The 27,412-nt window shown below is 41.4% G+C and overlaps 1 protein-coding gene across 6 annotated transcripts; it reads left to right on the top strand.

Annotated features, from left to right (window-relative positions):
- On the top strand, positions 1-25,839 carry LOC125765747 (lachesin-like). 6 transcript variants are annotated; one of them, XM_049431189.1, is made up of 10 exons: positions 1-918; positions 5,810-7,196; positions 17,715-17,845; positions 17,912-18,119; positions 18,210-18,380; positions 23,488-23,616; positions 23,707-24,066; positions 24,192-24,329; positions 24,766-24,858; positions 24,934-25,839. In XM_049431189.1, exons 2-10 carry the CDS (start codon positions 7,046-7,048, stop codon positions 25,233-25,235), a joined length of 1,683 nt encoding a protein of 560 aa, XP_049287146.1. In that variant the 5' UTR covers positions 1-918; positions 5,810-7,045; the 3' UTR covers positions 25,236-25,839. The 6 variants fall into 6 exon arrangements, with proteins under 6 accessions (XP_049287146.1, XP_049287143.1, XP_049287142.1 ...); XM_049431186.1 differs by having other exon boundaries at positions 5-217; positions 24,766-25,839; XM_049431185.1 differs by having other exon boundaries at positions 5-677; positions 24,766-25,839.
- Positions 25,840-27,412: the final 1,573 nt, after the last annotated feature.

Here is a 27,412-nt window from a genome sequence, read left to right as displayed (position 1 = left end):
CGGCGCTGACGGAGTTCCGGAGTGGCATTCGGTTCGTTGCTTCGCTTGACGTCTGCGCAGAACGCGAGTCCTTCAAGATACGTATGAGGTTTCAAGCGTTTCAAGGGGAATCGGTGAGTTCACTCGTTACAGACTGCTGGACGCCTGGATGGTAGAATTGGGTAAAGTCGTTTTAGTTGCCAGTGTCAAACGATCACTGGCCGGTATCGAACGTCATGTGAGTTGTGTACCGGATTGTCGTACCGGAACCGTGTTGTTGAATAAATCATTGACGAACTGTTCAACGTTGATGTTCTGTTGTTGTTAGTGTATAGGACGAGTGTAGTAGGACTGATTATAGTGAGGAGGCAACAGTTTCTTGTCTATAGATGTGGTTTGCAATGCGTATGAAATAAATACGAAATTATGCGCATATTTGTGAAAAAATAGTGCCGTGCACTTTTAAAAATATACCAAGCCAAATCGAGTAAATATCGTACGCATGTTGTGACAAAATACAAAACAGAGAATTGTAAATATTTTACACGGCCACAAACTTTGTACTGTGTTGTGTTCGTGATCTCCTTTATCTAAAGCGTGCATGAAACTGAAAGTAAATCTCCGGGGAAGGTGTTCGCTAACTCTCTTCGACTTTACCAGCTAATGGAAGTTGGCAAATGTAAAAGTTAAAAGTTTCGGTTAGTCGTTTCCCAAATCTAGCGGTACTTCGCTTTCTCCAACAGTCGTGCGATCTTATCTTTCTTTCCATGTGTTGTGTGATGTGGAACTATGGAGACGACCGGGCAAATATGTTACTATGGAAACGACCGGGCAACGATGTTACCGTTCAGTAAACCATCGCCCCTGAAGCACCATATAGACAAGTGGATTAAATTGATAAGGTTTCATTCGATGAAAGCGCGGGAATATGTAATAAAGGTACAAAATTATCTTTGGTAAAACGCAATATCCTGATGTGTCGATTGATATGTTTGATGCTTCATCCTGTCAATGATGACTCGAAAAACCACACGTGCCAGTGGCGAGCGCCGTTCACGCAAAATGAAGTCCATACACTTTTGCCCAGTCTCCGTAAGTTAAGTGTGGTCGCGTGATAACAACCAAAGTAAGATAATCGCACATTTAGCATCCCCACAGACGAAAACATTCACCTCAATGTGAGCTGTGGTTGTGCGAATGGTAGGAACTTCAACTGCTACCGTGACTATTACTTGCCGCGAAGACGTCAAATAGCTTGACACAAGCTGACTGGAGTGAAAAAAAACACCACACGAAGTGTATTAAATATTATTATATGCATTATTAACGCTTTTACGATACCGGAAAGGTAATTTTGCGCAAACTTTTGCAACGCAGCGGTTGCCATTGCGTTTTCTTCATCAGCGCTAAGTGTTTTGGTGTAATGTTTTCCCTCCTTCACCATCCGTTTTGTGCTGCTGTGCACCAACCAAGCAAGGCGCTAGCAAGCCAAATAAATGATATTCCCCTATCGGGAGTTGGTTTTTATCGCACGTGTTTAGGGGCGGTTGATATTTGTTGCTCAACTTGCAAGTTGCTTTTAATTCTGCCCAGACCAGTTAATGGGTTGGAAGAGACAAAAAAGAGTGGGTTCTAGTGCGCGATATTGGAAATCCCATTGGAAAATTACTCGATTGCCTCGTTATCGTGCCGTTACATAAATGGAAGAAATTCCCTCGAGTACCACCTACGCTGTCCCTACTCGACTGGTAGTGAAAAGGGTTTATAATAACCTTCTGGCCCAGGTTTGTCATCATACACCCAAGCAATCCCACCACCTTGCACAGAAGAATATCATTTATGTTAGTCCAACTTTAAATTGTTTTTTCAACTATAAACTATTTAGTGAAACTCACAAACAAACTGCCATTGAGATACTGTCACAAAAATGGTTGGCACTCCCAACAACCTGATGTCACTTTTCGTTCGTTGCTTACTCAGGCCGAGCTAGTCAGTTGTTCAGAAATTTTCTCATTAAGCTCCGGAAAGATTCATCAGATATGGGGAAATTGACTACTGGCAGCTGTCTGTTACCGCAAATGACGGGTTAGGATTGTAATTATAAGTTACTGCCTGCCGGAATGGAATTCCAAATTTGTTGATAGTACCTATTCAAGTCATATCAGCCATATCTGCTTGCCCGACTGTTCACGTAGCTTACTAAGGATTGCAAAATTTCCATGCATCCGATTACATTTTTCGTAACATAGATAGGAAGCTTTCGTGAAATGGAATGGAATTACTCCTCAACTGATATACTGATATTTTCTACCGACTTTCGGTTCAGGGCGATGAAACTTCATCGCATACTGTCCACCTTCTTTTCTCAATCATTCGATTGATTGTCATTAACCTGCGAACGAAGGAAACGAGCGTAGACGGAAAACAGTTCCGTCATCAAATTCACCCTTTTCTGCTAGTGATTTTTATTCGCCGACTTTACGAAAAGTCGCGCCTCTAGTCCACATTGTTCAGAACCATGACGGAAACAAAATTGAAACAAACCAAGCGAACGCACCGGGCTAAACGATAATGAAATTCTTTCCATTTTGATTTTGACTCTTTTTTGCGCTACTTGTAGCGCTGTGATGTTCGCATCTAGCCCGCCGATGAGACATCCGGTTACACAATGTGCAAGAAAATCTTACCACCCACTTCCCCTCCAACCCCCTGCATGCCAAAGACGTCCTGTGAGGCTTGTAGAAGCGAAACTTTCTTTTCCCATACATCTGCAGTTACGATGCAGCGGAAGGGAAACAGTTTGCTTACTTTGAGGCGAATATCCCTCGGCGGGTGGTTAGACATTGATTGAGGACCAGTCGATCCCCGATGGTGGATGGAAATCGCACCGCAATTTAATTTAAATCACCGGCAAGAGAAACTCATAAAACTTTCACATCGTGTGCATACTTCTTGGTATGGTCCTGTTTTTGTTGGCACATTGAACATTTCATGGCTGTATTGTTGGTGACAAGCGCTCTTGGTTGTTGTTTAACGAGGTTACAGCAGTTGAAACGAAATCCAATGAGTGTAAAAAGAAAAATTCTAAATTGTTTAAAAAATAGAGAAATTTTTACATTTGTAAAATACAAATGTTACTCACTATCTGTTAAAGATTGCCATTTCCGCACATCAAAGCTTGTACTTAAGCAGGAAAATAAGGTAAAAATGACTATGAAGAGCATTTTAAATGAAATCCAACCGAACGCACCTTTTATGAGGAAGCACATCACTCACCAGAGAAAGGAAAAACGATTCTAACGAAATTGTCTTTTTTGACATTCCTTAAGCGCTAGCTCTCTCGCAGGCAATGTTAAAATGAATGCTAAATTGAAAGCCAAAATTGTCTTAGATTATTTAATTTACCACCGGAACCATCAACTCCGAAAACTCTGCGGGCGGTACATTTTCCTGTTTTTAGCTGTCTGTGTGTGCATGTTTTTTTTATTTTGTTCGCCACAGCTTTAGGAAAAGAAATCAAAATCAACCCAGAAACCACCAACCTAATGGAGGACAAGTGCACAGCGCTGTTGGTGCCTTTTGCTTAGCAATTTCTTGGGATCGGTTTTCTGTTTATTTTTTTCTTCTCCAGAACCTTGTCTTAAACATTCCACAAGGACGCATTTTACAAAAAAACGAAAAATTAGGAACGTTACGTCGTACACCAACTCGAGAACCAATTTAAGTATTCATCTTTTCAATTCTATATCCTGATCATGAGAGCTTGTCTTAGGGCTTTATTGTCGTGTTTGGTTGTTGCCTTAAGTAATTTATTCTTAACAATGAAAATGCGCAAAAATATGTTTCTTTTCTAAGAGGTTCCCATTAGTAAGGCACGTATTCAATACGTGCTTCAACGAAACACGCTACTACTCACATTGAAGAACCTCTTATTTGCAACAGAAGTAGAAGTTTTTGTTGAAATATTGTTTGAATTAAATTTAGCTATCATCATTTGATGTGTTTTGCTCATTTGACGATTTGTGCTTACGATTAATGATCGATCGTACCGTGTGTAAGTCGAACATCACGAAGACGAAGAAGTTAGCGAAGACGTAGAAATTAGCTGATGGAATTAATATATATTTAATGTGCATCGAAATGTGAATCATGGGAACCATTCCACACCTCCACATACTAAGTGCAAGCCATTTCTGCCGTTTATGTCTTTCATCGAATGATTTAGACTCCATTCGCTTCTTACAGGGTTTTCCTATTTAGTTTTTGCTGGCCGCACACCTTTTCCTGCGCTGCGCACTTGATTTTTGACGCGGGTAGGCAAACAAACATGCTGCTTACTAAAAATCAAGTGCGCAGAGTAGGAAAAAGTGTGCGGCTAGCCAAAACTGAATAGAAAAACCCTGTAAGGTTAAAATTTAACGACAACGCACCATCTAACCTTGACTTTTCTTCTCCGGTCTCAAAACTTTTGTCAAACCATGTGAACAAGCAAGTCCAACCCCTTCCGCGAAGCTTTGAAGGCTTCCTAAAGACGACTTCGAAGTGCAAACCTTGATGGGTACGGAGGACATAAATCTTCAACTGCTTGTTAATGGGCGATAAATGTAAAGAACAGGAAGGAGATGGTAGAACGGAGTTTGCCCATCCCAACTCACTACAAATGAAGCCGGTGGTTTGTCTTCGGGGTTATTCTTGGAAGGTGTAAAACGTGACCCAAAAAAGTAGCCTTCTTCAGGCGGGCAGTTAAGATCTTGACCATCCTGCCATGGTGGAATACAGGGTTAACATAAAGTCTATGTTTTCTTGACCTCGTCGTGTGTCGGGGGAATTTAAAGCACACAATGGTTCTCCATTTCGGACGGAAGACGTCGAACCATTAGAAGCAATGTTAATGGAATGTTAATATCACCCGTTATGGCCGTTGGGAGTTTGGGTTTGGGGAGAAAAAAGCTGATGTTATGAATTTCTAATTGCATTCCCTGACGAGAAGCGTTCATGTTTTTGAAGTTCATTGACGATAGCTGAACCTTACCGCTAGCGTTTCTTCAAATGTACAACCACGATCCTGCACTGATGTGAATCGTGCATCGACTGTTGCATGTTTCATTTGCTTCAGTATTTACAGACGCTCGCTTGGAATTCGTACTTTAGCGCGCGAAAAAATACGCCGGCCAGAAGCAAAAGTTTTCCAATTTCCCAAATGGACATATTTTGTGTTTGATATTAATTTAAAATCAGCAAATCGACATAGCTCATAAACATCTTGTTTCTGTTAAGAAGCGCTAACACAAACAAAAGTACATTCTTGCACGCGCCATGCCTGCTATTTGCGACGCTAGAATACCGCAGCAGCAAGATGGAATGTTTTAATAGAATGTTTTTAATGAAATTTCTCACCATGTATTTGTTCAAAAGTGTTTCCTATTTTGGAAATCGCAAAGCGGGTGGGATAAACATTTTGGGTGTAAGGAAATCGAGCGATTCATCTCCATTCCCAAAACGCACATGACGTTGTTGTAAGCTCAAACCTGACTGCCTGTAAATAAACAGTATTATTCGCGCATTAAAATGCGTAAGCGTTGAATGCTGCAAAAACATTCTCGATCGATTGTCAAACAGCCTGAGCACAGTGCAAACAACCCGGAAAAATCAACCACCCTTCCTGTAACTGGCCCCAAAATGGATATCATTTTCCAATATCGCATTACGCAATGCACAATATTTACCAAAGGGACCACTTCTGACAGCAAGGCATAAATAATTTACTTAAATCGATGTAAAACCATCCGCTAAGAGTATCCTTATCTTTCTGACCTTTCTTTGCTTTCAGAACCATTCTGCTTTGCTTTCATACGCACGCACACAGCTCGAATCAACATCGGAAACCGAAGGACGGCCACATCCGACAGTGAAATCCAACTAACATTTTTTGTGTTTGCGTGCGAAACCGTATCTAGTCGTAAAAAGATATCGCAAAAAAGGGTGATTTTATTAGAATACTGACAACATCTGACGGACTGGGTGCGTGCGTGCGTGCATGCGACCTAAGTAAATAAAACGGCCTATTTACACTTCTTTTCGTGGATGAAAGTGAAGTGGAACCGTGGGCTGGAAAAAAACACACCAAAGGAATGCGAAACAGTTTCGCATAAAGTGCTTGGTACGTGTGTCGGAAGCCGGTGTTGGAAGTCCTTAATTTTCGTGAACTGTAGAAGCAAGATGTCCGTGAAGTAGAAAGTGTTCTCCACTTCCCTCTTTTACTGCTTGCCCATTCCAACCAGGCACCGGGTGAATGGTTCTACGGTCGAATGATTATTACGATTATTACTAAGCATACACAAAGTTGTTCCGGTGAACCTCCGTGCCTTACGGGGAATGTGCGAATTTGAAAACCAGTGTCGCACGTCACAGGATGTGCGAATATGATGGCCAATAAAAGCAAAGGACAACAGCTCGTTCGATGGTTGCCGAAAGGGTTAACGGCGCAACACAAGTGCTTATACGTATCGAATCGTAGATATAGGCCAGATTGAGCCCTCGGGGCTAACCATCGCACACGAGACATACGGATTCGTCAAGAAGAAGGTCAAAATGACGGTCGTCGACTTGTCATAAAACGATTTTCCTCAATAGCAGTGTCAGCAGGAGCAGTAGCGCTCGCTTGTTTTAGGATATCGAAAAACGAAATCGAAATTCGGTGCAACAGTGTGGGCAAGTGAAGTGAATGTTGTGAACGAAGAATAGAAAGTGGATTTTATAAAAATTTATGAAACGGCCAGCCCGAACAGCATTTGCAAATCGTAGTGCTTATCCATCTGGTTGCTTCATATTTTAGTTTCTTTTTATTTTCGAAAACATTTCGATCGCACGCAACGGTACGACATCTTGAGAACGACCGTGTTGGGACGTGCACAGGTTCCCAGTTTTCGAAATTCTCGGTACCATCGAAAGTTCGAACATTGGACGAGCGTAAAAATAGAAATTCTCCATCGCAGAACGAAGTGTTGTCGCCTCCACCACAACGTCTCTTTCGTTGTACGTGATTGGTATAAAAGCAGCAGACATTATGTGCGAAGGCCCGAATATACCTTCCGGACGCCACAGGTCCGGAGAGAAACACTGTCTCACCAGTCGTAGAAGAACCGAAGCTCGACATCGAACAGTTGTGACTGGTGGATTATTGCTGTGGCTGGGATTGCTGACGATGTTTGTCAAGGGTAAGTGTTCGGACAGAAACAGATGAAAGAAATCTAAAGAAATGAAAAAGGAAAAAAACCATGCTGTGTGAAAAGAAACGAGGAAGGGTTCAGAGATTTACCCTCAGCCACCGTTCGGTGTGTTTGGTTTTGGAAATGGTCACGTAGCTCGTGTTTGCAAATCCGTTGGAATTTCCAACTAGTTTACCATGCCAAACCGAAGCATTCTAGGATGTTGTCCCTGTTCCCGGCTCATTCTACTTTAATTTTTGAAAGGGAATCAAAACGGGAGCGAAGGCCCTTCATTATTGGTTGGTGGTTCAAGCGCCTGTTCTTATACCACACACATGCTTGCATCGATGTAGCTGATGATCAATCAAGATGTTATGAGATTGTGATGACTTTCTACATCTTGCCAAAGTGAAGGAAGAGAGCTTTCGGAGAGATTTTCCCGGAAGTGAAGATGCTTTGTATGAATGTTATCGGTTAGGAACCACCCAAACATTTTAACTTCCGGTTGAAACGAATTTCAAAGTATGTGATGTGTAAAATGAAGCTAAAGTAATAATGAAAGCAGTGTCAAAAAAATCAAAGCGGTTTATTTATGCGGTAACAGAAAATTTTAAAACGATTAGATAATCGCATGCATTCGTTTCGACTGTACGTATATCAAACAAATCCACTTGTTCTACCTTAGATCGCTGTGTGGGATTATAAATGGATATTTTATTTATGTATATTAAAACTACAATTGTTTAATTTTCATTAAAATTATTTATTTATTTATTTATTTATAATTAATTATTACGGCTTCGGCCGTATTAAAATTATTTAATGGCACGATAACCATTCACACATTTTCCACCAAAGATACATTGTATATTTTGGAATCCATTTTCATAGAAATAATCATCTGTAGGTATGTAATGCGCGTGTAAGTTATGATACATGACAAAAAACAGATGCATCCTTTGTTTCTAGGAGCATTGTAGTGCTATTGAAAACCGTCATTCGTTTTCGTTGTAGTGTCCGCTTCCGGTCGTTCATTTTCCGTGGAAGATTTATTTACCACCATCAAAAGCTTCGGTAGGGCTTAATACTACACCCTGCCGTCTGCGACTCGTGGTTTTTAGAGGTTGATGCGTAAATTATACAACCGACAAACTCCCGCCTGTAGCTGCTGCTCTTACGTTTACGGAACACACTCGGATCGATAGCGCTAGATGCGTGTTGCTCGACACAAGCACTAACTGAAAACTGGTAAATTCTGCTAAAGGATATTCAGTTTCAATCGTTTCTGGTAGTACTGGACAGAATGTTCGGCATGAAACCGTTCATAATTTACGGTTGACCTCAAGTGTTGATTAAGTACGCTTCCGATAGGTTGATTAATTATTGCCAAGCACCACCGAAACCTATAGGTCAATCAAGTACCGGTTGGGGAGTGTCGCGAGTCCCAAAATAAAACGAGGAAAGGTGGCAATCGTCCACCTACCGCGCGTAGATGCTGACTTCTATCGAAACCATCAATCATGTGTCGGAATGCAAGCTAAAGCTTGTCAAACGCAAACGCTTAGATGCCGGAGACAGGACAACCAATGTGCCAAAATTGAATGACCATTCCTCCCGTACCGATGACTGTTCCTCATTGAGTGCCCTTCAGTGTGGAGACGCTAGAGGGTACTGCATATGGTGTGGTTTAGTTAGTTTGCACATACGAACAATGTTGTTTGAAAATGGTGCTAGAAGCGAAAATAAAAAAATAACTCATACAAACAACATGAGGGATACGACCATGTTGCCTCCTATTAAGAAGATAGGAAAGGCAGAAAAGAGGAGAACAACAGCCAACAACCACACACAAAGACATATTTATATGTTCCAAAAAACACGATCATTGTGCAAGTGCAATGATTGAAAATGACAATCCATCAATCATGTTTTTCTAAGTTCTGATCAATTTTAGTTATTGCATTTCTTTCCTTTGTTATTCCGCCCGGATTTGCTTTTTTTGTTTGGTAGTTCCGATACCACACGGGTATCATATTTATTTTTTTAGCCGCGGCTATTCGTTTAGTGTGATTCGTACACACTACAGGAGACCGGATACAATACAGGAGACCCTTTTTCTACTTTCTTATATCCAGTTCGTTTTGATCGTTTGAATCCTTTCGCTTGCTCTAAGGATGAAGGCTTCCTTTGGGCCGAAGATTTGCCAATATACCTACGTACGTAAAAAGGAGTTTTTTTTGGACCGGACCAGGAAAAAATATATATGACCGTGACCGTGGTTCGAACGCAAGTGGGTCGAAAAGATGTCCCAGTGGAAGCTGCTGAACAGAATGAAAACATTCGCTCTCGACTGTGGGGCTCGATGGGGGGACAGTTTCTTTTCCATCAAATATACGCTACATCGGTTTGCTTCGGTCCTTAACTCAGGATCAATAGCGATTCGGAGAGATTTGCCGAACAAAAGCCAATAATGTCTGAACACACACATACCGATGAGCGACGGAAAATGTGAAAATAAAAACGGAACCCAACCGTACCCAGGTTTGTTCAGCAGTAAAATCCTCTTCAGCATCCCTTGCTCACGCACTGATTACACACATTCAGGAATGTTTTCCGCTAATGCTTCAACAACGTCATTTGCGATAGGTGGGTTGAAAGGAAGACTACACACAAAAATGGCCAACGTTTGGTGCACCTTCCCGTTCAACTCGGTATCCATTCAAGCGAAAATCAATTGAGTAAAACTTTATCGCAAGCGCGAAGCGAGTCCTTTCGCTAGCGCATTTCCTCTGTTTCGAGCGGACCTTTCTGCTATTTCCAATTGTATCACGGAAGCGGCTACGGATGTGGAAAGTTTGGCATTTGTTTTCTCGGTTCCCACTGGGGACGATGATGATGGTGATGGTTGTATGTGCATTATTGATACAACCTAATAAAGGTCATATTAAAACGAAGGTAGCCCTGAGCTAGTGCTCGTTTTAAGTGCTCAAAAATGCGTAGATGCCTTTACTTCGTGGTCTTCTTTTGTTTCGAAATTTTGGATAAATAATGCGTTATTTTTTATGTGTGATGCATGTTCGTGAGGAAAAAAAATCCACAGCACAATGGTGTCGTTGGCAAGAGGCTTCTCGGAAAATCGCAACGATGTTGGATTCGGTAGTGTAAAAGTACATGACCTCCAAACCACATAAGCGATTATGTTGCATAAATTATTGAAGCGTTCTGAGCCGACCACCGTCAGTGATTATTTGATCGTTGTTAGCGAAACGAAAGGATTTACCTAATCACCGTGGTTGCTTCGGGTGTAGGGCTGTCCGAAAAATTAAAGTTTGTCGAAAAATCCAACGGCAACGAACTAATGGCGGTCGCCTCATTCTATAATGTTTGCTCATTAACATAAGTGGTACAATGAGTCGTTGTGCTTTTAAAATCATCATCTACGTTAACTGTCACTTGCGTCGCTTCAGTACAGTAAAATTAACCCCTTGTCCGTGGTGAAAGAAACTGAAACCTTGTTGGCATCTTTTTTCTCTTAGCCATTATCAGGCAGTAGGTAAGCAGATTATGAGATATACTACGAAGAGCGATGGTGTTAGCAAGTCATTTTAAAAGGATCTGCTATTACTTCCTCCATTTAGGGACTTGGGCATTTTCTCACTTCTCAGCCGCAGTGTGACAATCTCTGTGAGCGAATAATGTAGAGGATGTTTTATTTGAATTATTTTGCAACTTTCTGTTCCGGCCAACAGAACTTAACAGTTCTCTTCGGTGTGAACAAGCGCTCCGATATGGTTTGCTTTGAGTTTGTGCCCGCAAACCTTTTTCTCCTCTTTTGTTACTATCTGTGGCTGTTCCTCAATAATAATTATGTAAATTCAAATAAAAATTTATTCAACCGTTGCATTGACGGAGAGGTTTTGGGCATAATCTCGCCATATTTTATCGAGTATATCGGACCGGTTCATGTTTACCAGATTTTGCTCGCTTTCTAATTCTTCACGGTTTGTCGGTGGAAAAGGATTTTTATCGCTTTTTGCAATCAGAGTGCCTGGGGCAGCTCGGGTATCGCACAGTTTAATTTCATTCTGTGCTTTAGCTACCAGTCACAGTCTAACCAACAAGCAACGTATCCTGCGTTCTTTCGTGGGAATTACCCGAAATAAAGCGAAAGCAAATCTCGCACCCGTGAAGGAGAATTTATAAATTTCCTTGCAAGATGAGCTTGTAAAACGAAAACCATCGATATAATTTACAACGATTTGCTTGTTGCTCTTTCGATCTAACGTGATTTGCAGCTTGTGCCTCGCGCTGCTGCCGCGATAAAAGCTTCTTTGCGAACGAAGATTAATTCACCGTATTTCGTTTAAAACGTTTTCAAATGATTGATCGCTATTTTGCTCCATAACCTTCACCTTTAAGAGCAAAGATTCCCCGAGGAAAAAGCGAGACTTGGAATGTAATGCTTTACGAAAAATAAAAGAATAGTGAGTATCTGAAACTCATTACATTTACCGATCCCCTTCGGTATTTAGCGAACGAAGTAATTCATTTTCCACCGATCAAAGCCATTCCATCACGTCTTCCAAAGCGGCAACGCCGGCTCAAGTGTATTGTATTTAATGAGCTTGGAGAATTGTGGCCATTGCTTTGTGGCCAACAAACCGATGCTGAATAGGAGGACGATTTTATGCTTGCAATGGTACAGTAAAGCGGTGGTTTCTTGTTTCATTTTCACTACCGGTTCAGCCGGCAAAGCGGAAGTCACTTCCGTTAAAAATACGGTTGTTGTCGTGATGCGCGATTGCGTTTAAATTTACTGGATGATGGATTTTGTAAATGGAACACAGTTGGTTGCTTTGTGTCTGCGGTAGAAGAAATGAAAAAGTTGAAGAACGATGCTTATTCACAATGCAACAAAACGTTTAAAAAATACAATCAACGTTTTTTAAAGACAGAAAAACGTACTGTTGAATTAAATGTTTGTTGTAACGAATATTGATTGTCTTAATTTAATGATGGCCCAAACAGGCTTCTCATACATGGTAACTTGTTATTGATCTATCGAAGCAATCAAATGTTATTGAATGCTCTATTTTGCATCCCTTCCGGAAGATGACCTATGCATCTATGTGGTTTGCAAGAAGTGGTGCAATTTTTGTGTCGAATAAAAACATGTTGCGTTAGAAATTTAGTTAAGGCTGTCTGGTGGGAACCGGAACGTATCTACAGCATCTCTTTACTATTTGAATAATGATGGAGCACAAGCAGCATTGCATTTGTGATACCAGGTGTATCGGGAAACTATCGAACTCTACGTTTACGTTGCACCAAGTCTGAAGCTCAATCGTTCCATCGTGTGTATGTATTGTAAAATAACCCGGTAACACCCGTTTTGTCGAATGGGGTCGGTTTCGACACTTGGTTCGTGTTTGGTTGAATGCTTCGAATGCAACGGTAGCAGCAGCTGCAGCTTGTGTCCCTGCGAGTAATAATCGGCAAGGATATACCGCTTTGTATCCTTTCGGGTGGAACGGATGCATCAATGATTTCAGGTTGATGGAAATATCAAACGAAGTAGAAGAACTTAGAGACATATGCTGACTGGGGAAGCACTATCGGCAGCATCTGGCAATGCCGAATTATGGAACATAACATTTCGCCCCAAACCGAACACGCACGCTCACAGAATATACTGGAAATATCACTCCCAAAGCAAACGGATCCCAATGTAGGTATCCAGATTTCCAAATCGGATTCTGAGGCTCGCTCGAGGGTGGCGACAAAGATTTTTGGCACAATTGTTTTCGGAGGATTTTCAATGGTGGACTGCAAACTGCACCAAGGTTTGTGCAGTCCTTGACTTCGTCTGTCGTTCATACCGCACTCGGTCATGCTTGATCGATTGATACCGGCTTCAATTTTCATTATCGGTGGGAAACATACGATGGTGCAGGTGTACGATGTTGGGTATGAGTGCGTGTGCGAATAGTAGTGAAGTTTGTATAAAAAGAACAGGAAATAAGTCCCCTACACAACGTGTTCCTATTGAGCGCTTTGAAAAGGAGCGTAAGGTAAACCTTATGAATATCGGTCACATCGTTCAAATCATCACCTTGGTCTACGTCTATGTACACATCTGACGAAGTTTGTCTTTTTCTCTTGTTTTGGGATAGTCCTTTGCGAGCCCATAGTACCTATGTGTTTTTTTTACTCGGAATGGAATTATTCGGTCGTTCGCTCTTGCAACATAACACTAACCGGCAGAGTAATGGATTTTTTGTCTGTTCCTTTCTAAAACAACAAGCAGGACGGTCTACGGCGTGGAAATGTGGTGTACGAAAGAAGATTTGCAACACATAGCAATAACATCACAAGTCGCCAGTAAAAGTAAATTTTCGCTTATATTTCAACTGCGGTTGTGGTCAGAGTTGCATTGCGAAGGATCGTTTGGGATTGCTTGGAACGGGATATGATTGACCGGAAAGAAGAAAAATGAGTTAAAGAAACCTTCGATTTGTGGTTTAAAACGGTCTGTTTGCTAGATCACCAATGGAAATGAACTATAGATATTTTGGAGAAGCGAAAGAAAAAAATGGATACGCCTCCCTAACCTCACAAACCCCTTTGTGAATGTTGCGTGACGAGAAACATTAACAATAGTCAGCGGAAAATGAAGGAAATTGGTCATCATTGAATGTACCGGTTAATGGTAGGCCATCGTTTTCTATGAAAGCTACCCATATAGAAGCTACGAAACACCCGGGAGGCGACCGGAATGGGATTAGAGTGTGAATCGTTGATTGAAAAATTCCTCTTACTCCGAGCTTCCTAACGATGACAACGACGATGACGGCCACAGTAACTATCAAGGAAACGTGTGTGTTTATCCTTATACTGTTCCTGGGGATAAATAATCCACTGAAAGTAACGAAACCAATAAATTTCCCAAGCCCCGAAGCTAGTATACTAGCACGGTCGTACACATTGATTTATCTTCCACAACCGAGTCCCGATGCCCTGTCACTATGTGTCAGCGTTTTGGGAAAGCCTCGTTTTCTCGTTTCTCATTCTCGTCGATCAAATTTGTATCTCATTTTCGTCCTCCAGCTTTTGTACAATCGATCGTTATTAGAATGATGGAGGGCAATTTACGCATTTGCAATAGGATTTGGGTGGCACGCAATTTACGGCAAATGGCTCAGTTGGTTACATTAGACGGTTTGTTTTGCTTCTACTCATTTCGTAGTATCTAACACAGACAGAACAAAACTCCTACATTTTTTTAACATATTTAGAAACGTTTGGTTTTGTCTCCATGATAAACTGGTGGATAAATATATTGTTAATATATATCTTAATACTTCTTAATTTCATAGGATTCGAAATGGGGATTGAGTTTCAAGCATGTATCCGGACTAATGTATCCGGACTAGGATTCAGCAAACTAGTTCTTGTAAGGCATATTTCAGAAGGAATGAATTTCATCGGAGTCTGATGTAATAATCTAATGGAAGGAATCACTAAAATTCCACACCTAATGAATAACCGTGTTTGATTATCCGCATTTTTTCGGCATACTTGATACCGAAATTACATTTCCATTAAACAGGTCGAAGAAAAAGAGATCATTTTACATGCATGTACTGATTGCAAGAAAAAAATATTCGCAAAAGACGAATCGATTGCTAATTCCGGTAACAGTATTCCGAGCAGATTTTTGTGTGTATTTAAAGACAAAATTCGATTCCAAACTGCTTTCTTTCATTTCTATACGATCGATTTCCAGAGATTTTTCGTTTGCTATCTAGTTACCTAATGAATCACGATCAAACATTTAGCAAATCGATGAACGGTATCTAATAACAATGGACCATGGACAATGGAAATAGACGGCTCATCTCACCATAAGCAGAAAGGTGACCTTTCGATGATAGAACGTAATCAGAATACATCGAGCAATTTAATTGGGAAAAAAGGATGAAATTATGTTTTTCACATTAAAGTGCATTCCAGGGTGCAACCGTCTAAGGGGAATTATTTTCAATCGATTCTTTCGAAGAAAAATACATTTCTCAAAACTTTAGAAAGCTTTGCAGTTGAAAGCAGTGCCATGAAACAGAAGGAACTAAGATAGGTAACCATGGAAGTGGATTTTTTTGTCGTATGTTCCCTTTTCTTTCACAGTACATGATGGTATGGCTCGAGACGTTTTGAAAAAAGGCTACCTGAAAACAATGATAAATTACGTGATATTCGTGAAGTTATTGCCTACACATATAAATATTCGATATTCGATTTTGATGTGATGATTTATTTTGTGAACATTATTTTTCCCGCCTCCCGGATGCATTTCCCATAAGGAAGATGCAAAGATATTGACTCGTGAATTGCACTAAAGTGATTGCTATCGTTTTCATCATCATAGCTACAGGTGAGGAAAGAATAAACGATGATGCAAATTTCGCAACAATGATCAATTGAATCAAGTCAGAGCATTCCTCCCAAGAGACGGATAGTTCTCACCCTCCCTCACGCACCGTGTGGCGATATATTATAACGTATCGAAAAAATTTTATATGATAAAAATTAAAATGACCTTTAAAAAAAGGTACAAGTGTGCAGGCGAGTGGAATTCCGAAAAAAATAAATCCCAACTTCATTTCTTTTTATTCAGATAGAACGGCCTGGCCGTATTGATGCCAACTTCATTTGATTGCCTTTTAAAACCTCCAGGATATTATATATTCACTTTTTCTCACTTTTGCGTTCATGGCTTGTTTGTGTGGGGTTGTGTTTTTGGTAGGTTCTTTTTCTCATTAAGATGTGAAAATTAACAACCGAAACATAAAACAAATAACAAACACAAAAAACCACTAAAATAAAATGAGGCGCCATTCCATCAAAGGTTAAACAACAAGAGAAAGTAGTGACCCGTAGCCGTAACTTCAAGCTGGACACATTTTCGGGCGATTTACTTCGAGATTCAACCCCAGGTCGGTTTCGCTGATGCGCGACCCGATTTGACACAAAAGTAGAAGAAAAACAGCAGGTAGAGCATAAAATAAAAGCAACCTTTAGGATACGCTTTCCACACTACCACACAGCCGGAGGAATGAAAACAGTAAAATAGGCAAAAAAAGACGTAAACATGCACCAAAAGAGTTTGGGTTTGGGGGTTTTCCTGTGAATTCGGTTTATTTCTCTTATTCTCAAACAAACCTAGCGGGATCCGTGGCCGATGTTTGTGCACCCGTAGGATACAAAACCAGAATTCGGTTACAAACCGAACAACCGAACCAACCCAAAACAGCAACAACGTGAACATGGCACCAGCTGCTGTTGCTGCTCGGTACATATACAACAATTAAACTGTAATTTTCCGCCATTTGCATTTTGCTGCCCGATTTTCCCGGCCCAGTTGGAGACCGAGCTTTCGACGGGGATTACCTTCCAACGGACCGTGCTTTTATGTTTATCTATACGTATGTACCTGTGCGAGCGCGTGCAAGCTTGTGTTTGTGTGTTGTAGTCATGTTGGTCGCTCCGAAACGCACCCAAAACACACAACAATAGTCGACCTAAGGGTGATGCTAGTCCTGCTGGTCACACGGGTGGGATAGCGTTCGGAAAAATCAACACCCGAACGGAAAAAACAACCCAACGTCACTATCGCCGTTGCCTTTTTCACGCGCCACGTTTGCTACCCGTTCCGGAAGGTTTTCGCCGTTTCCGGCAGGGTCGCGACAATCGGCCTCTCCATTCTCCGTTGGCTTTGTAAACTGTCACCAACAACCCTTGCGCGGAACAGAAAACAGAAAAAAAGAAACAGAACCCCTCCCTTACATATTGGCCCACACTTGCAAATCTTTTCGTTTGCTGAAAGTTGCCCAACCAGCCCTCAGTGCCTCGGTGAGCAGATTTACTGAGTTTGACGACTGTGACCACGAATCTGGGCGTGCACTTTTTGTTAATTTTGGACCGTGCATAGGTTTACAAACTTTGCAATCAGTTTTGCGCTACTGTTTTTGTTCACACAAACACCACAAGCTGCACAAGTACTGTGGCACACTTTCCCACTATTTTCCTACGAACCTTACGGATGGCTACCAACTCCGTTCAGAGGAAAACAGAATCATTGAAATTGAAATGGAAAAAATCCAATTGCATACCACTGCTCCCCGAATGAAACACAAACTGCGTGAAAATATCGTTCCATGTGTGTGACTGAGCTTTTTTACGTTTAGTTCTACGTTTTGATTTTTGTTTGAATATCGCTTTTTTGCTGCCATTGAATGATGAAAAAGCTAGCCATTCGTTACAATACTCATATCTGGCTGAAACATCTAACAACAAATAGCACGCTATTTTTGTTTTTGTATGTTTTAGGAAAATAAATGCTTGTTAGAGGCCGTGTGATTGTTTCATTAGTCCCTAGAACGGTACGGCGGAGCCTGTTAAAACATCACAATTTTGCACGCTTGTTTGACATACTTTTTCTCCCACTTTGTTGAATTCTTTTCTCCACAGGAAATCCCGAAACACGCAGTAACGAGCAGGAACTGAAGCCAAGCTTCGCGAGTCCGATCGAGAACGTGACAGTTCCTATAGGTAGAGAGGCGACGCTCAGTTGCATTGTACAAAATTTAGGTGCCTACAAGGTAAGTCATCCATTGTGCATTTTATCGGGGTTGCTGACAATCAGGTTTTTTATGCCTTTTTCGCAGGTCGGCTGGATGCGAGCCTCCGATCAGACAGTCCTTGCGCTCCAGGGACGGGTTGTGACGCACAATTCTCGCTATAGCGTGACACAGGAGGAGCGTGACGTCTGGCGGCTAAAGATACGAAATGTGCGCGAGTCCGACCGGGGTTGCTACATGTGTCAAATAAACGTCACGCCACTGCAGAAACAAGTAGGCTGTGTTGATGTACAGTGTAAGTAACGCACAGATGTGGCAGTATGTGCATGTGCCAACTTACACCAATTACCTTTCGACCGTTTTGCACCATTTCCTTGCTTCTCAGTGCCACCGGATATATCGGACGAGCAATCCTCTTCGGATATGACAGTTCGTGAGGGTGGTAACGCAACGTTCTACTGTCGTGCAACCGGACATCCTACACCGAAAGTCACCTGGCGAAGGGACGATGGAAAATTGCTCTATCTTCTCCGAAACGGAACCGACCAGCGCAAGGGTAAGCTACCGCACACATGCATGTGTTGCGTGTATGGCAATAAAGTTTTGATTTCATTCCATCACGCTATGTATATACATCACCAAAACACATGTTTTCAAGAATATTTTCACCTAGACAATTGTTTGAAACAATCGGCTTTTTCGGGCACGTCAGAGCTCTCGCCAGGGAAATTACATGCAAAACAAAGCAAAACAAAATCCTTCTGAGAACTCGTTAGCTCTTCGCCAAAAAACTCAACAGCATTGAACAGACTTTCGGCAATCCTTTTCCCGTGAAGTTTACGATCTATCAACGGGACAACATTCTGCCTCGTTCATACGGCACCACGGAATCATCAAGACATCATTTATGTTTCTTCGACTTTGCAGAACAGAGCTTCCTGATTTATAACCAATCCTTCGTGATTCTGCCGCTGCTTTAACCTCAAATTGGGGCCAATAATATTCACCATAAATTTTACCTCTTTGTACATCCCGTGGAGACCTCCCTTCAGTTTGTGACATGTTTTTGCCGGTGTGCTTTATCAGCTATCTTTATCGTTTATTTTTATTAGTTACTTTTCCCTCTTTCCCTTCCGAATCGAGAGCAATCAAATTGTAACTGAAATTTGTTTTGGAACCGACGTAAAAAACAAGTATCAAGACCCTTTTATAAGGTACGCAACGCACCAACTTACGCAACAGTTAGTTAGTTATTCTTTTATTGATAATTCATTTACATGTGACGTGACATTTGATTATTACATTGGTACTGGTATTCGAACAATTGAGACCTTAACACAATATTACTCTAGCTGGATTGCACGACGGCATTTTGGGAGAGTGTATCAGATTTTTTTGTTATGACGAATTGTTACACCGGTGGGAAAAATAACAAAAACCCTGGTACTTTTTTTTCCTTAAAATTTAGACCTTACTTAAATTAACCTAATCTATCCTACCTAGAACTTATATTTGTACTAGAATTCATGTAAATATGTCTGATTTTATCTACTATTATTACGAGTGAGGCATTTTGCTGTATATTTGTCGCTTAGTGTTTTAATATATTCCGATAAATATTGTATATTAGATTTCCTATGGATATCAATTGTACTGTGCCTTGGTGGTAGATTCAAAATTCGCTTAAGGCACTTGTTTTGTGTTATTTGTAATCTCTTGATGTGGGTTTTCGCACATTTGGCCCAGATCGGGCAGGCATAGAGTATAATTGGTCTTATTATAGTTTTATAGAGTAGCAGTTGATTTTGTAAGTTCAATTTGGTGTTTCTATTTATAAAACAATAAAGGGATTTGATAGCTTTTTCTCCACTGATTATTTTTTTGTCCAAATGATCTTTGAATGTTAGTCTTTTGTCAAAGGTAATTCCTAAGTACGTAATATTATTTTTCCATGCAATATTCGAGTGGTTTATCTTTATACATCGGTTTGGCTTTCTAGTAGAACTGGTACAGCGTGTAAAAAACAAAGCCTCGGTTTTATCATCGTTTATTTTCAGCTTCCACTTTTTGCAATAGGAAACATATTTTTTAATGCCTTGATTAAGGTTTCTTATGATTGGACCAGGGAGTTTAGCTGAGGAGCTCATCGCAAAGTCATCGGCAAACGCAAAATATTTAGTTGACTTTGATTTAGGAATGTCTGATGTGAAGATGTTGAATAGAGCTGGAGACAAGACGCTTCCTTGGGGTAAGCCGGCGGGAAGAACATAAGGGTCAGATTTGGTAGATTTTAAATGAATTTGACAACTACGATTTGATAGGAAGGAATGAATTAATAAGATATCTTTTGGATGGAAGTTAGAGCAGATGAGTTTGAAAATAAGACCGTGATGCCACACAGTGTCGAAGGCTTTCTCTAGGTCAAGCAGGACTAATCCGGTAGATTTTTTTAGGCGACGTTGTTTTTTTATAGTATTTGATAACCTGTTGAGTTGGTCCGTAGTTGATATGCCTTGACGAAAACCATACTGAAAAGGTGGTATAATCTCGTGATTGGAAAGATGTTTGGATAATAGTTTTCCTATCAGCTTTTCAAATACTTTACCCAGGCAACTCAGTAAACTGATTGGGCGGTAGTTACATGGGTTATGTTGGTCTTTGTTTGGTTTGGCGATTGGAATTACCTTAGCTTGTTTCCATATCGTTGGGAAATAATTTAGCTTGTAACAAGAGTTGAAGATGAAGGTGAGGTATATTATTGCCTTCTTTGAGAGGTGTTTTAGTGAGCGGTTGTTGATTAGGTCAGGCCCAGTGGATTTTTTTGCCTTTAGTTTATGTAGTATCGATTGGATTTGTTTGGGTTTAGTGAAAAGCGGTGTTGCGCAATTAATGTGATTATTGTGATAATTTAAGAATTTTTGGACTGTTTGATTAACATGGCTGTCTAGGCTACTGATTTGATTGAAAGTTATCCTGTTTGCCTTCTCGAAGTTGTTTTTTAGTGCCTCACATTTGTCTTTGTCAGTTAATAATGGAACACTGTCGATGGATAGAGGGAGACTAGCTGTGGCATTAGGCTTCATTATTTTTACAAACTTCCAAATTCTTTTGTTACTACGATCATTATTCATCTTTTCTAAATTTATTGACCAGGCTTGATTCCTTATCTTTTTAATTTCCCTTTTGATTTCATTTGCAAGTGTAATATAAGCATTCTTAAGAAAATTGTTCCTCCTATCTCTTTGCCAACGCTTTCGAAGTACATTTCGGCATTTGATTTTTGAGAGAGTGGATTGAGGCAGAATAATTTTATAATTATCTGGTATTGTAAAGGGAATAGATCGAGTATGCGCTTCGTTGATGGTTTGGGTGAAATGGTTAATCATAGTGTCAATTTGGGAAGTGTCAGTTATGTCATTCAAATTTAGGTCTACTACATTGATTTTGCTATCGATTAAACTTTTAAACTGAGACCAGTTAGCACCAGAGTAATTTGGCACCTTTTGTTTAAGACGATTTTGTATGTTTGTTGTCTTCACTTCAAAACAGACAGGGAGATGGTCAGAGTCAAAATTTGTAATCGTATTTAAACAGGTAATGTCGTGAAGGTTGTTCGATAAGGCCAAGTCTAGAGTAGATGGGGAACGATTCGAATCACTAGGGTAGTATGTATGACAATCCGGATGAAATATTGAAAAATTTCCTCTTTGGGCAGTGTCAAAGAGGGTTTTTCCCATCCGGTTTGATCTAGCACAGTTCCACAATTGATGACGGGAGTTAAAGTCGCCACAGATAATAAAACTATCTCGAATATTGCATAGAGCCATAATATCTTTCTTAAAACTATTGCTGTCAGTGTTAGAAGCAGGATGATAGATAGATATGATGTTTAAATTACCAAGGGATGTTGATATGGATATTCCTATTGCTTCTATTATTTTCGGTTGGGGTAGTGGTAGTATTTTATGACATATTTCTTTAGAAATGGCTAGTGCTACGCCACCTTTGCTGCCGCTTAACCTATCTAGTCTGTATATGGAAAATTCTGGATGTGAAAAACGTATTTGTGGTTTTAAAAATGTTTCGCAAATCGCAGCTACTTTAATGTCTTCAGTTAAGAGATAATTAAAAAATTCAGTGCTTTTCGTAGTGATGCCGTTGGCATTCCAGTATAATATTTTTAATTTACCCGTGAAGAGCATTTCTGAAACAGTATTTGGCTGTGATCTGCACGATCACGGATATGAGATCTTTTTTAGACTTACATTTAGTCAGATGATTGAACACGTCTTCGACGATTTCACCGATTTCGCTCAGGTCGATGTCGTTTCCGCTCGTTTCCCGATGGTGTGAGCGAAACTGTTTTGCGTAGTTCATTGTGTTGGTGCTGGGTGCGTTATTGCGTGAGAGGCTTGCCATAGGTAAGGCTGGGAAGCTGTCGGGAGTTATCTGGAATTGGGATGGTGGTAGTGTCTTTCTTTTTGAAGGAGTGTGCGTCGGACGAGCTGAACAGCCTCGGTAGTTGGCGGTGTGTCTGTCACCGCAATTAGCACAGCGCAGTTTAGACTGCGCGATCTTTCCATCAGGATCTGTGGTGCTCTTACTTAGGGGGCACGTGTTGGACGAGTGTGTGTCGGCACATTTCACGCATACAGCGGTACGGAAGCAATTTGCTTCGCCATGTCCGTAGAGTTGGCAGTTTCTGCATTGGATGGGACCAACCTTGTGTGCGTAGTACTCGAATTGTACACGATGATGATTAACAACTCGGACTTGTTTGAGCTCGCCAATCGTTATAGAGCCTTTAGCGAAATGTAGCAGATACATCGCTTGGTCGTCGTAACGTTTTTTCCTAATCAGGATATTTTTCACTGCGGATGGATTAATATTACACTCGCCTAGGGCCGTCACGACGTCTGCCACTGGCATTTCGGGTAATCCAAATAGTACCACTTTTGTGGTACGTTCTTCAGGGAGTTGATGCGTGAAGAAATTAGTTTTAGACGATTTGAGTGCGTTGACCACAGCCTTAAAGTCGTCAGTTTCTTGTACCATTACAACGATACCTTTTGCCGATGTGTTGGTGGAATAACGCACAACACCGGCAGATACTATTTTTTTATGAACGTCGGCTACAGACGTTCCCGTTACGATGATAGGTGGAACACGGGTCGGCTTATTTTGCACATGTGCTTTTGCTGGTGTTACAGGTGCAGATGGAGCTTCTACATCGTCGATGAGAATGTCGAAGTTATTACTTGTAGGCACTGGTGAGTTGTTTGCAGTAGCTTGGCCATGGCTAATGCGGTGGAATTGGGCAAGCGATAATGTAGAATTGCCTCTTTTAGGCATGATTTTTTTGCTGCGCCCCATGTCGATGGGACGAGCACTTGATCTCTTGCGTCCAACTGGAATTTTTTTTTTTCTCTCTGAACACGGAAGCCAAAAAAACACGTCCGTACCGCACGGAGGTTGGGAGAGAACTCCAACTTACGCAACAAGTTGATTTGGGTTGCATGAGAATTTATTTATTGACAAAGTCGTTTCTATTTGCTGTGCCGTTTGAAATCAATAAGCAAAATCCATTCTGTTCCCTCCGTTCTCTTTCGTTCTTTTGGATCGTTCAATCAAAATTATTTGGAGGGATTGCATCTTTTCCGCAGTCGATCAACATGTTGGCATCTTCCTAAACCTGACCCACGTCAGTCGGAAACAGATGGGTGCATATTTGTGTATCGCTTCCAACGAAGTCCCACCAGCCGTTAGCAAGCGCGTCTATCTCAACGTTCACTGTAAGTATCCGGTCTTTTGGAAGTTTTGTTCGCAACATTTTATAGTACTTCTTATGCTTTTTCTATTCTAAATATTTCAATTTTTCAAAGTTCCACCAAACGTGACGACGGCGAAAACGCTTCTTGGAGCCTACGAGGAATCGGACGTAGAGTTGGAGTGTGAAGTGGAGTCATTTCCACGTTCGGTTAACTATTGGACGAAGGTAGCAAAGGGAGGACGCAACCCTAGCAGCAGCTTGAGCTCGTCCAGTGCAGAAATCTTCCACCATCACCATCAGGAGGTGATGCTGAACGGTGATCGGTATGAAATTCGGGAGCAACATTTCGGTACCCTTTACTCGGCAAAGATGACGCTACGGATTCGCAGTTTCTCCATGGCCGACGCTGGCAGCTACATGTGCATATCATCGAACGCCTTTGGCAAGGCCAACCGAACAATTCGGCTGTACGGTAGGTTACGGCCGTTCCCAAAACGGACTTGCACAAGTTGCACGTCCTTCTGTCTTCTCGAGATGGACTATTTGGACCATAGTTGTTTGATCGATTGTTCTTCCCATCTTTCGTGCAATTTCTAGAGATTAAAAGACCCACGACTACCACCAGCACGACGACAACAACTACTACCACTACGACGACTACAACAACCACTACGACTACACCTGCACCGCCACCTCCTACGCCACCGCGCCGAAGAACTACACTAATGGGCCCAAGTAAGTACTTCCAAAGTTATGCAACATGAAAGCCATCCCCTTTCTGCGCTGCCGGTACACTTGTGTCCATTGGAAATGATGGATGTACAACTAAAAATACCAACACTCCAGAAAGTTTCAACAAGTCCACTTTATCGTTACGCGTTTTTGATCGTCGAAGTGGTATACATATGTGCCACGCGCATATTAAATTCATCGAATTGTTGTTTGCTTGCATTTATGGTAAATTATTTTATCAAAATGGTTTATTTCCCCTCGACACTTTTCTTGCGCACATTGCTGTACCGTCGGTAATGTCATGTGCCTATCAATGTACAACCCGATATGGTTCCGGGCACTCTAAAATGACAAGAACACCTTCATCGTGTAATGCCGTTTTGTTTTCATTCTCCTATTCCCATTTTCTTTCTGTCTCTCCTAACGATCCATTTCGTAGGGGCACCATACGGTACAACGCCCTACCCTCCGACAGGATTCATCATCGAGTACATCACCTACTCGCCGGGCTTTGTCGAGTACGGGGCGAACGGTGAGACCTACATCAACTATCCGCATCTGACGGCCTACTCGAAATCGTCCTCCTCGTCCTCCTCTTCCTCCTCAGCGAACCCGCACGGATCATCAGCGGCTTCCTCAGCGGCCTGTCCGCCCTCCACAGTTGCGCTGCTCGGTAGCCGTTGGACCGCTGGAACTCTAGGTGGATCGTTCCGTCCCCTGTCCGGGCTAGAGGATAGATTTATGAGCATTTTGATCGTGACAGCCCTGTCCTGTGTATCCTTTTTTCGCTACTTTCAAATCTATCTTCCCTGGATTATACTTTTTCTGCTGCTCGTACTGATCGGTCGCAAGCCAAAAGAGAAAATCTCGTCCGATCTCGTCCTCCACCATGCGCCCTGTGCTCTGTGAGGATACGGCACCGGGTGCCATCTGTCACCGAGAATGACCAGGCCGACGACGAGGACGAAAACGACCGTACAAGACAACAACCTGACGATTCCGATGGCCGTTCGTTACGAAAGAGGTAACGAAGGTAATGTTGTTTTCTAATTTGCTAGGATTAATCAGGAAACAACGACCTTCCCCCTGTCTCGGATGCAATGCGGTCCGAAGAGTCCTGGTACCGTATAGAATAGATCAAATAAGCGCCGAGTAAAGGATGCGTAGCAAATGAAGCAGACACTAAAATAAGGGATCGCAAAGGACACGTGAAATTTGTGTATGGGCAGGGCAACATGATAAAGGGAAGGAAGAGTGAATAAATAGAAATCCGAGAAAGCCGGAGCCCCCACTCAAGCTAAATAAACCGGAAACCCGGTCATGTTACGATGTACATATTAAGCAAATACTTCCAGTAATAAATTGCAATAGCCAACAAAAACAGTATCACCCTAGTTGACCGATGTCAGGCAATGCGCAGTCAAGCCGTTTAGAACAAAAAAGAATGCGTTCCAGAGCGCACATTCGGAGTACTAATCAATAAAAAAAGAACACAGAAACTGAAACAACCAAATTCATATATGAAAAAAATGTTGTAAACAGCAGTTGCTGACATATTACTCATGTAAAAGTTGAGAAATCAAGTGATCGTAGTGTTTCGTAGTTTAGCCTACTGCAAAAGTAACAGTATCAACGTGGACGGATAACTTTTCCCAATCACCTAGTCGTTTGGTAGCCATTTTTCTCGCACTGATGAACGACGAACTTGCAGGGCAATAAATTAATCTTTGGTCGGAAGGATACGTAGCCTGTTTGGTAGGTGCATAACTTCTCTATTGGCAGTTGCCGAAGTGTTTTAGCAAGAATCTACCTATGTATGCGTGTATGTGTGTAGCTGTGTGATTGGTAAGAGGGCACACATAAAATCAATAGCAATCTATACAACTCGAAATGCCACAATACTTATTCGGTGGTACATGCATCTCCGTAGGTTACAGAGGAGTAAGGTAAGTGTGGAAAACTTTCCCATCGGCAACAGCAAGTTCATGTGTCTGTAGTGTTCCAGCTTTGGAGTGTAGCTTCGGTCGAAGATGCCGACGAATTCGGGTATCCTGTTTCGAAAGTTTTTTAATTTCAAAAGTATTAAAGTGAGATAAATGCTTTGGCTCGTAAGTGTTTGCAGATGAATCGAGCCACATTCATCTAAATCAATTGCATCCGTTTGCATCGATGTCTATGCATGCTCTATTGCACGACACAATCTGATCGTCTATTTACATGCAATAGCTTATGACCGAGATGGTTTGCAAACGAGAAAGTTCATGATAGATACTTCATGCATAGTGCTAATGGCAGTGCTTCGATTAGCCATCAAGTGATGTAAGAGTATCAAATAAAGGAAGTTTATGAATCGGAAATCCGTAAGGAATTATATTACTAAATGGAGAAAAACATTGTTTTTTTTTTGCTGGCTGGTTTCAAAGGGAATGCATCTCAACCACAGCTGATTAGAATCGTAGTCTGCTGATGACGGGCTATGATGATTAGTATCTAACTATACGAGTACATCAAAGAGTAGACCAGCCAACACTTGCAATTCAACGGCCATCTGTCATATTTAAGCAGTCCTGCAGCAAACGCGGTTTGCATGTCATCATGCAATTAAATATTCACAATCTGCTGATCAAATTTAGCTACTGAATGCGCTTAGCCTCTGACAAGCTAGCGATTGCATACTAAGACGCAAAGTGTCCCGCAACGTCGCGAGCAGAAACACCATTTAAATGAAGGAACTAATCACGCTTCAGTGTGTTTGTGATTGAAATTTCCTTTCTACCTTTTGCTCCCACCCATTTTGCTCCAATTTTCGAGTGGTGTGACTATTCGTGTGTTGGAATTCGACGTAAGTCCTATTATTTCATTCTCTCGCCTTCGACAAATCCATCAAATTCAAAATCCATCGATTGCATTTGCGACCCACAAACAAGAGTCCGCCACCGTCGGTTGGTATACCGCCTAGTTGGATTATCAATTGTGATGCTCATTCCGGCTGGCTGATTGATTACCCAATCAATGATTGTCACCATGGTCATGGTAGGGGTACAGCTTGGGGAAAATTTCTTTCGACCAAACCTTCGGCTTCTGTT

Source organism: Anopheles funestus, chromosome 2RL, assembly GCF_943734845.2.
Source record: "Anopheles funestus chromosome 2RL, idAnoFuneDA-416_04, whole genome shotgun sequence".
Classification (NCBI taxonomy): Eukaryota; Metazoa; Arthropoda; class Insecta; order Diptera; family Culicidae; genus Anopheles; species Anopheles funestus.
The sequence above is the reverse complement of the archived record's forward strand: the minus strand, read 5'-3'. Positions and strand labels throughout refer to the sequence as shown.